Source organism: Helianthus annuus, chromosome 4 (assembly GCF_002127325.2).
Source record: "Helianthus annuus cultivar XRQ/B chromosome 4, HanXRQr2.0-SUNRISE, whole genome shotgun sequence".
Lineage (NCBI taxonomy): Eukaryota > Viridiplantae > Streptophyta > Magnoliopsida > Asterales > Asteraceae > Helianthus > Helianthus annuus.
Window position 1 is genome coordinate 81,831,139 of NC_035436.2, and position 11,259 is coordinate 81,842,397.

The window sequence follows — 11,259 nt, forward strand, 5'->3', positions numbered from 1 at the left end:
ATTAAAGAAAAGTTTAAGAGAAGCAGTCATAACACTAATGGGTGTGGCGTCGGGCCTCCCCGAAATGCATCTCTCTCTATCTGTGTCTTGCTTCTCTCTCTCTCTTAATATTATTGGAAGGGATGGATGAGGAGACCATTTCTTCTTGATGGGGGAAGAGGAAGAGGAAGAAGAAGGTGATGAGGTGGAGTTAATGTGAAGTGGGGGAAAGAGGACCATACCCCCATAGTCTAAATAAGGAGACCAATCATTTTAAAGACTTAAAAGAGCAAAAGCAAAAGATCGATATCTTTGACACACAACCAGAAGATAAGATCCAAATCCGAGAAGATAGAATCAATCTCATGAAAATAGTTACAACTAATGGACCAAACTAAATCTCAAATGGACTATAAAAGGTATTAGAATATGTAAATAATACTCACCAATATACTAGGAGATACTTTAGGAGATAATTGTGTATTTGATAGTTTCCATATATCTTGTATCTCACCCTATTTAAAGGGTTGTTATCATTCAATGGAGGACACGGAATATTCTGATAACCATAAACACCTTTATGGTATCAGAGCCTATGCTCTCCAAACCCTAGCCGTCACACACCCTCTTCTCTTCGGTCTTCTCCTGTTTCGACAGCTACAATGACCGGGAAGGAAAGCACGTCCAACACTGAACCGAAATCCCCCTCCCTGCATCCGGCTTACACGGTAACCAACATTCAAAACAAGGTTCGTACGCTCGATGGCACTAAGGTTACATATTCATCGTGGGTGAAGCTTTTCAAGCTACACGCAAAGGCATATAAGGTTTTGGATCACATCGACGGCACAACATCACCAAAGGAAGGTGACGATGAGTTTGATTCTTGGCAAGAGATCGACGCCTTTATTCTCCAATGGATCTACGCCACGTTGTCCGACGAATATTTGGTTCGAGTTCTTGAAACCAACGCTACGGCGCGAGCCACATGGCTGAAACTCGAAGGTATTTTTCTCAATAACAAAGGCTCTCGAGCTACGACTCTTGAGCACGACTTTACAAATCTCACACTTGGAGTTTGTTTATCCCTCGATGATTATTGTCAGAAACTTAAAGACATCGCCGAACAACTAGGCGATGTTGGCTTTCCGGTCAGCGACCCACGGCTTGTTATGCAACTTGTTCGAGGCCTCCCGTCCAAGTATGATGTCACCGCTGCCCTCATCAATCAAACTTCCCGGTCATGGGATGATGCTCGCACTGGTCTACAAAAAGAACAACAATGACAAGCCGCTCGCCAAAACAACAATCAATCGGTGCTTGTTACTGCTCCTGTTTCCGTTGCCACTGCCACCGAACCACCTACCCAACCCAATAACCCACCCACACCAAACACAGCCCCGACTGATCCTAATCGGTATTCACAAACTTTTTATGATCCAAATCGTCCTCGTGGCCGTTGTCGAGGCTACCGTTGTGGTCGTGGTCAGGGTTATCGGGGACGTGGTAACTACAACAACTCTCAATGGGGGCAACAATCTTCACCCACCTACCAACCCACCTACGGCCCATAGCCCCCACCGGCCCCATTCTCCTCTTGGAACACACCGCCCACACCATACCCCTCTCAAGCTTGGGCCCCCAATCAACCTCCTCCTCCTCCTTACCCTTAAGCCCAATACAACCAGGCCCACGTTGCTTACCAACAGGCCCAAATGCAACAATTGACCCAACAGCCTCCCACCCCTACCCAATTCCATGACACAAATGCCTTTAATGCATTAAGTCCGACGGACATCAGCACAGTTCTTTCAATGATGCAAGTCAATAACCCGGACACTTCGTGGAACATGGATACAGGAGCATCCTCTCACATCACCGCTAATATCGGTAAAATTTCTACTTCTTTGTCTTTTTCTTCAAGTACTATTCTTGTTGGGAATGGCCATAAATTACCAAATACATGATCTGGAAATTCCCTACACACTGTTTCAACCAAAACCTACCAACTTAATAATGTCCTTCACTCACCCACCGTTATCAAGGATTTACTTTTTGTTCGTAAATTCACCTGTGATAACCAAGTTAGTATTGAATTTGACCCTTTTGGTTTTTCTTTGAAGGACCTCAAGACGGGCACCTTCCTTTCGCACCATGACCGCACGAGGGATGTGACAACTGGCAAAAATAATGGTAATTCCGTACAACTTAAGCACTTGATTTAACGTTTAATTACGTTTATTACGATTTAATTATTGCATGATTAGGTCGTACAAAGTCTAAAAATCATACGACATGGTTAAATATGCTAAACCATATTGAAATATTCACTGCGTCGCGAGAAAACTGCAAACTATGTTCTAATATGTTGGCAAAATGCTGAAAACACTATTCACCTGAACACACTATTCATGCCAGCAAGTTCCGAAAACCGTCTGAACGAGCGACGAAGGGCATGAACGCACTTTATAGATAAAATACAAATAAAAATCCCTAATTAGGGACGCCACATACAAAAACATTTTAACTTCCCGGAAAATACATGTACTTAAAAATTCGTCCGAATCGCGCCAAAATGTAACAAAAATAAATTGTCCGCAACACTAAAATACATCATTTTTAGAACTTGGAAATAATATTTTACACCTTAAATAAGCTTGGGGGTATCTGAAACACAAGCTACCGGCACCACGTCGCTATTTGCACAACTTGTCCGCTTTTGATTCGACGGACTAGTAAACGATATTTTTATCACCCTAACACCTAAACGAAGCATCTAGCGAACTAGTTAACAACATTTTGGCGTCATAAACGCGTTGAATAAACACCCTAGCATCAATGGTAAATTAAAACCATAGCTCCCGGTATTATACTACAACTTTCGTATATCACCCGATATCGAACCGGCGAGCGAACTAGTGGTATTTTTACCATCTAAAATTTATACCCACTAAACTAGCAAACTAATTTTACTTTATTTACAACCTTCAACTATCATTAACCACTAATTACACTAATTAAACTAACTACCAAAATATCTAGTAAAATTAATCAAATAATCACATATTATATTGTTTTTTTTAATAAAATATATAAACATCCACCTCCCATACCTATGACCATACCTCCTCCCTAACACCCTAGATTTTCATAAATCATATGTATGGTGGAAAGATTATGTATTTGACATGAAAAGATGTTTGAATATTATAAGAAACTACTCCATACATACACTCACATTTTCACTACAACAAAAAAATTTCAACACCACTTCTTTCTTCCTCTAACTATCGGCCATAACAAGCTCTCACAACACTTTCCATTTTCATTCACTAAACATCCCAAATTAAACCCTTTTAAACCATTATAAGTTCATCCAAAATGTATACAAGCATGAAAGGTCATTAAGGAGTACTTTGGAGCTTTTAAACCTTCACAATTTCCATCCTTCAATCCATTAATCCATTGCAAATTTGTAAGGTCATCTTTTACTATTTTTAAGCTTCTTATAATATGTAGTTTACAAAAGTACAAGTTGGCCATCTTGAACATCTTACATAACAAAGCTTAAAAAAAAAAAAGAAAACTTTAAATACAACTTAAAGCTTACAAAAATAAAGTATTTACATGTTGATTAGGTTAACTTTTGTGAGCTAGTTAGTAAGAACTTGTTGATTTGTTGAACATGTATGTGATTTTTGTAGAAACTAAAGACCATGATTTTCACTAAGATTATGTTAAAAAGTGGTCTTAACAAGTTGTTAAAAACGAAGAACAACATTGGTGTTCTTAAGAAATAATATTTTTTTAAGGATCTTGTTAAGCTAAACATAAAAGTGTCACCATGTGTTTTTTTTTAAAGTGTGTTTAAAAATATACAAAAAGTTCATGAAAATAAGGATATTATTAGTAGGATCCTTCATGAAAAGTTGATGGAATGAAACTTGGTTTGGATGGATCATGATTAAGGGTGCTAAACATGCTTAAAACGTGTTTTAAAACGTTGGGAAAACGCCATAGTTTAGGGGAAACTATGGCGAAAATTTTCTAAAATATTAGTCGCGATTAAAAAGAGATTAACGGTGTGATTAACATGGTTAATTGCGATTAGTAAACTTAATTGTGATTAACGACCCTAATCATGATTATACAAACCCTAATGACGATGGTTAAGTCTTAACCATCCAATAGTTTATATAAACTCAAAAAGATATTTTTAAAACATAAAAGTGGGTAAAATTATAAATAAACAATAAATATAATTTTGAAAAATTATATATAAATACTCTATTGGTGTATATTACTTGTATATTGTGTGTATCTATCAATAGTAGGAGGAATACATACCAAAAATAATACATACAATACTTGCAAAATATACACTTACACCATGACGAAAACCTCATGAATATTCGCGAATATAACAACGGTCGCGAACCTTCGCGCTTACAAAAATTATACACTTATGTGATACCAAAACTCAAGGCGCGAACATCGGACGGCGAATCTCGAACGACGGACATCGGAAGGCACCTTATGCTTTATCGATGAAACGGACGTGTCGACACCTCGAAAGGTTACTACGACGCTCGACAACTTCGGCACAAAGACTTTATTAACCGGTCATTACCACAAGTCTAAAAATGAAATATTTTAGACACTTCATATATATTAACGACAACGGAAACCAGAAAGTTTAACAATGAAAATAACACTAAGTATAATTATAAAAGTTTACTTGTATGTTACTTAATACTTAGTGAAATATTACAAAATTCAAGAACATTAAAATTGGTCCAACTTATATAATATTGGGCTAAAACAATTATAAAATGGGCTAAGCCCAATAACTTAAAGTCATGGGCTAGGCCCAATGACAAAATGCAAGAACTAAGCCCAATAACACAAATGGTGGGCTAAGACCCAATGAAAAATACATGTATATTTTTTTTAAAAATATAATGTAAAAATACATTACAAATACGGTATACCTACACGTATGAATACGGTATACGTATACATATGAAATACGCGAATACATAACGATGTACTCATATACACTTGTTAAAGTGTACACTCACAATGAATACCGTACATGTACATTATCATATATACAATGTTAAAAATAAATATTTTTAACAACTATATCTTAAAAAGATATACATATACATATATATTTGTGAAACAAATATATACCTAAAACAAACCGATCATACGTATACATGTGAACGACGTTCACCGAACTTAAAGATATATATTTTTGAGGAATATATATATTTCATACAACAAACATGCGTCGTGCACGGCACAAAGACGCTATTGGACTCGGTCCACTTATACTTGTACGACACAAGGACTTATACATGCTATACCCGCATATACTCGTGTGAAGCACGGATACTTACAAAGGGTGATGCCCGTTCTAACACATTATGAACTTAAGAAGTATATATCTATATATACTTTAAACAAACATACTAAACAAATGCCAATATATCTAAAATACACAAGGGTTCCAAATACAATAATGTTCAAGATGAGCAACGTGTACATAAATTGACATTAACCCAAGTGTCTAATGAGTTAGAGCACTTGTAGGTTATTACGCGCAAATTGGATACCCGACTTGCTAGCATACATACGGATGCAAATTTGTGAGTTCATGTCCCCCTTTTCTTTTAAACGTTTTTGGTTTTACAACTCTCGGGGGGAAATACATGTTACTATGGTATGGTTAAGCAACAAAATGAATTAGTAGATCACGTGCGAATAGGCTGATACTTAAAGCACCATTAATCTTGTTTAAGACCACGGAACAAAGGGGGTAGATCTATCGGGTACAGGGCGAGCCCCACTCATGGGTCCTTGTGTGGCCACATGGAGTTTCCTTTGTTACCCTCGCCGGGTGGACCGGTACTAAATCGCTTACGGGTTGGTGGCTTCCTATGTCGGCACACATATTAATGTCCTAGCTACACATTAATGATCAACATGTTCATTTACGCTTTACATACCAGATTTCGATACTTGAACTTTCAAATGTTTTACAGATTCATTTGATGATTACGAACTTAAAACACATGAACTCGCTCAACTTTTGTTGATGTTTTCAAACTTACATGTATTTCAGGTAACTAAGTGGATCTTGGTGCAACAAATTATGAAGTTTCAAGTTTACTATGAAGACGATGTCATCCGTATTTTGGAGGGTTTGATCCATATATTCCGTCTTCGAACGGGACATAGGATGCAAAACCTCGTTATTTCAAAAACTTTATTTTGAACAAGTCTTGTTTGTAAAACTTATAAACTTATGTCGTCTTTTGCTACAAAACAACTTATGACTTGTATCTTTACATTATGGAATGGATGAACATCGTGTATGTTTTATATCATATAGTTTGTTTACTTACATCGTATGCTGTGGAAACCGATCAAGTCACACTACGCGCTTCCGCCTTTGACACGGGTGTGACAGGTTGGTATCAGAGCTTCGATTGTAGTGAACCAGGATTCCTTCTCGAGTCTAGTCTACAATCACTAGGATCCTCTCATGAAAACGGATTTACAAAATGCATGGTTTTCATTGCATACACAAAGCACAAGATCCACTACCCAAAAAGTATTTCAAAAATAAATAAATAGATAATGTCCTCGCATTGTTTAGGCGACATTAATTGGGGCTTAGTCTATGTGGGATAGACTTGATAAACTAGATCGACTCGCACAACTTACGTGGTTATATTTGACAATCATATAATTGTACATACATATATATATAATAAATAATGAGATTATTTATTGATATATACATACATGTTGTACGGATTATTTTTGCCTGGGTACTATAGCTTCATCTGCTAGTATTGGTGGTTACGACGACCCTGACTTTATGGATACCTCTTTGGACTAGTTCATGCACTTTGCGGAAGACGTCCCTGTGGAGGACGATGTTTTAGCCGCACCACTCCTGTTCCACGAAAGCATCATTATTGGCCATTCCGATGGCGATCATCGCGTAGCGATATTGCCAAATGTTGCGATCCACTTAACTGTTGCTCACTTTATTATAGAGTTATTTAATGACGAGGACGAGATCCCCACCTTGCAGCTATAGGTTGAGACTCTCTGTAGGGGAATCTGGAGATGGAGCGTCATGCTGACGCAATGCCATCATCACCCCTAGCCTACCATCCACCATCTATTCCACTACCACCACACCATACCTCACCTATTGACCTTGACATCTTCATTAGAGCACACGTCTTAGCGCTCTAACAGCAGACGAGTGCCTTTCTTGCAGTATTTGTTTTTAAGCTTGGGGAGGAGCGTACCTATCTTCGTAGCCTAATCTTCCCTACCCCTCTCCCATCCCCCTACCCTTAAGGTATTTATTTGCAAGCACTTATGCTTAGGACTATAAGACCCACTCTTGAGGGATATATGAAGACTATGTACTAGCTACGACACTTGAAGACCTTGAAGAACAATGTGGAGAAAAATATTTTGCCACTTTTATATATATATAAACTTGCACGACCGGGGTAATGTAGCCTCGTGCTCTTTTGTTTTCTTCAGAAAACAATGTATCAAGTTGTCGATGTATATATATAAAAGTTCAGTATTATATTTTCTTTATTTGCACATTGTGCTTTATTCTATGCGTGATTGATTAGTTGTGGATTATTGTTGGGTTGGATGGTGTGATGATTAGTATTTTTTTTAGCCGACAATATTTATCATTATTAAATATTTGTCTAACTCGTTCGTTACTTGTGTGTGGAAGACTATGGCACCGAAACGGAGGAACCTTAGGCGCGACACCTCAGACCCTATGCCTACTACACAGGAAGAACTGAATCAGCTCCTTGAAGAGCGAATCTCGCAAGCAATCGCCCAATATGAGGCCAACCGCAATGAACACAGTGGCGGATCTGGTGGAACTGGCGGCCAAGGTCAGGGAGGCACATCTGGTGGCAACGCCACAAATGGTAATAGAAAGTGTTTTTATAACAACTTAAATGTTACATCTCCTATTCTAATCGTGCGTTCTCAGGTTTGTCGTTTATATAATATGTCTATTCAACGTTTCAGGGTGCACGTACAAACAATTTCTCGACTGCAAGCCTCACAATTATGATGGTACTGGAGGTGCAGTGGCATTTGTACGATGGACAGAGAAAACTGAGTCCACTATCCGCATGAGCCGATGCACTCCTGAACAGACAGTGGTTTACGCTACAGGGCTATTTTTGGACGAAGCTCTAACTTGGTGGAACCTTCAGGTTCAAACTCTAGGAGACGTTGCAGCCTACGGGCTAACTTGGGAAGAATTAAAGGAACGCATGAGAGAAAAATATTGTTCTAGAGCTGAGCTGCAAAAGCTGGAGACAGAATTTTGGCACCTTGAAATGGTAGGTGCCGACGTTTCAGGATACACCCAGAGATTTCATGACTTATCACGAGTGATTCCGTATATGGTCACTCCGGAATTCAAAAGAGTCGAACGATACATATGGGGTCTTCACCCCGAGATCAGGAGTCTAGTTAGCTCGGCACAACCTACCACCATAACTCAAGCTGTTACCTTAGCAGTGAGCCTCACTGAGGAGGCAGTGAGAATGGAGAAGATTCCTGCGAAGGGTTCGGAAAAGAAAGAGACTCACGTAGAGTCTACTAGTGGTGGAAAGCGAAAATTTTCACACTCCAACAAGGGTATGCGTGTGAACAACAACGACGGCACCAATGCTAACAAACGAAGGGAAGTAAATCCACCAAGAGGTGGCAAGGCTTTCACAGCAACTAACGAAAGTAGGGGTAAAGGCTATTTAGGCACCCTGCCTAAATGCGACAAGTGTAAGTATCATCATGAGGGCCGTTGTGCAAAGTGTGATAAATGCGGTAGAATAGGCCACTATAAGGAAACATGCTGGGTAGGAAGGGGAAAAGGAAACACAAACCGTGGAGGAAATGGTAACAACAATCAAGGTAGAAATGACAACGGGAATGGAACTGGAAACAGAAATGGAAACAACAATGGCAACAGAAATGGAGCTGGAAAGGGGCAAGGATGCTACAACTGTGGTGACAACGGGCATTATAGGAAGGATTGCCCTAAGGAAAACCAGGCTCGTGGGAGAGCTTTTGTGATCGGAGCCCGAGATGCACGACAGGACCCGAACGTTGTTACGGGTACGTTCCCTATAAACCAACACTTTGCATCCGTTCTATTTGATACTGGCGCAGATTTTAGTTTCATATCTATAGAATTTAAGAATATACTTGGCCTAGATTCGAGTAAGCTAGATGTCCCGTATTCTATAGAATTGGCGAACGGAAAATTAGTCGAAGCGGATGAGGTTATTAAGGGTTGTACACTCGATCTTGGGGAGCGAAAATTTTCTATCGACCTTTTACCCGTTGGGTTGGGTAGTTTTGACGTAGTTGTCGGAATGGATTGGTTGTCCGACAACCGGGCGGAAGTAGTTTGTCATGAGAAAACTATCCGCATCCCACTGCCAAATGAAGAAACGCTTGTAATTCATGGGGAGAAGCTTGAGACACCCCTACGAATCATTACGTGTATGAAGGCGCAAAAGTGTCTCCGAAAAGGCTGTATAGCTTTCCTCGCCCACGTAGTCGACAAGGAAACCAAAGAGCCGAAGCTAGAAGACATCCCTGTCGTGAAAGAATTTCCAGAAGTCTTTCCAGAAGACTTACCTGGACTGCCTCCACAGCGCCAAGTGGAGTTTCGAATTGATTTGTTGCCAGGAGCAGCACCAGTGGCGAAATCACCATATCGGTTAGCTCCGTCAGAAATGCAGGAGTTATCTACTCAACTGCAAGAGTTACTAGATAAAGGGTTCATTAGACCGAGTTTCTCACCTTGGGGAGCTCCGGTACTATTTGTTAAAAAGAAAGATGGTAGCTTTCGCATGTGTATAGATTATCGGGAATTGAACAAACTTACTATTAAAAACCGTTACCCGCTACCGAGAATCGACGACTTGTTCGATCAACTACAAGGCTCAAGTTATTACTCCAAGATTGACTTGAGATTGGGATACCATCAGTTGAGAATACAAGAAGAAAGCGTCCCCAAGACGGCTTTTAGAACTCGTTACGGACATTACGAGTTTCTCGTTATGCCATTTGGCTTAACAAATGCACCAGCGGTGTTCATGGACCTCATGAACCGCGTGTGTAAGCCGTATTTGGATAAGTTCGTGATCGTGTTTATTGACGATATCCTAATATATTCACGGTCAAAGGAGGAACACGAACAACATCTAAGAGCTATATTGGAGCTTTTAAAGAAGGAACAATTGTACGCGAAGTTTTCTAAATGCGAATTTTGGATTCGCGAGGTGCAATTTCTCGGACACGTGGTGAACGAGAAAGGAATTCATGTCGATCCGGCTAAGATCGAGGCGATAAAGAACTGGGAAGCGCCTAAGACCCCCACCGAAGTACGACAATTCTTGGGATTAGCAGGCTACTACCGAAGATTTATAGAAAATTTCTCAAAAATTGCTCAACCGCTAACGTCCCTACCACAAAAGGATAAGAAATTTGACTGGGGCGAGAAACAAGAGGCGGCTTTTCAGCTACTGAAAGATAAACTTTGTGACGCACCTATTTTATCCTTACCTGACGGTACCGATGACTTCATGGTCTATTGTGATGCATCGCATCAAGGTCTCGGTTGTGTTTTGATGCAACGGGACAAAGTTATCGCGTACGCGTCTCGCCAATTGAAGGTGCATGAGAAAAATTATACCACGCACGATCTTGAGCTAGGTGCGGTGGTATTCGCGTTAAAGATCTGGCGTCACTACTTATATGGTACTCATTGTACAATCTTTACAGATCACAAGAGCATACAACATATATTTGATCAGAAGGACTTGAATATGCGGCAACGACGATGGGTCGAATTATTGAACGACTATGACTGTGAGATAAAGTATCACCCGGGCAAGGCGAACGTCGTGGCGGACGCCTTGAGCCGCAAGGAACATGCAAAACCTCTGAGGGTGCGGGCCTTAGAGATGACCATACAAACCAATCTCACCTCTCGGATTCACAATGCTCAACAAGAAGCGCTTAAACCAGAAAATATACGAGCCGAATTTTTACGAGGAATGGAGGCACAATTGGTGCCAAAGGATGATGGAACACTGTACTTTATGGGACGAATTTGGGTTCCATTATTCGGTGACCTACGAACGATTATACTAGACGAGGCTCATAAGTCAAGGTACTCTATACATCCGGGAT

General features: G+C 39.9%; 1 protein-coding gene across 1 annotated transcript; it reads left to right on the forward strand.

The window, feature by feature from the left end:
• Nucleotides 1-641: 641 nt before the first annotated feature.
• On the forward strand, nt 642-1,265 carry LOC110933407. Its single transcript, XM_022176632.1, has one exon. The coding sequence runs from the start codon at nt 642-644 to the stop codon at nt 1,263-1,265; it is 624 nt and encodes a 207-aa protein (XP_022032324.1).
• Nucleotides 1,266-11,259: the final 9,994 nt, after the last annotated feature.

What these genes read in the sequence shown, in the direction of transcription:
- LOC110933407 (XM_022176632.1), top strand. Translation starts at nt 642, where the DNA reads ATGACCGGGAAGGAAAGCACGTCCAACACTGAACCGAAATCCCCCTCC.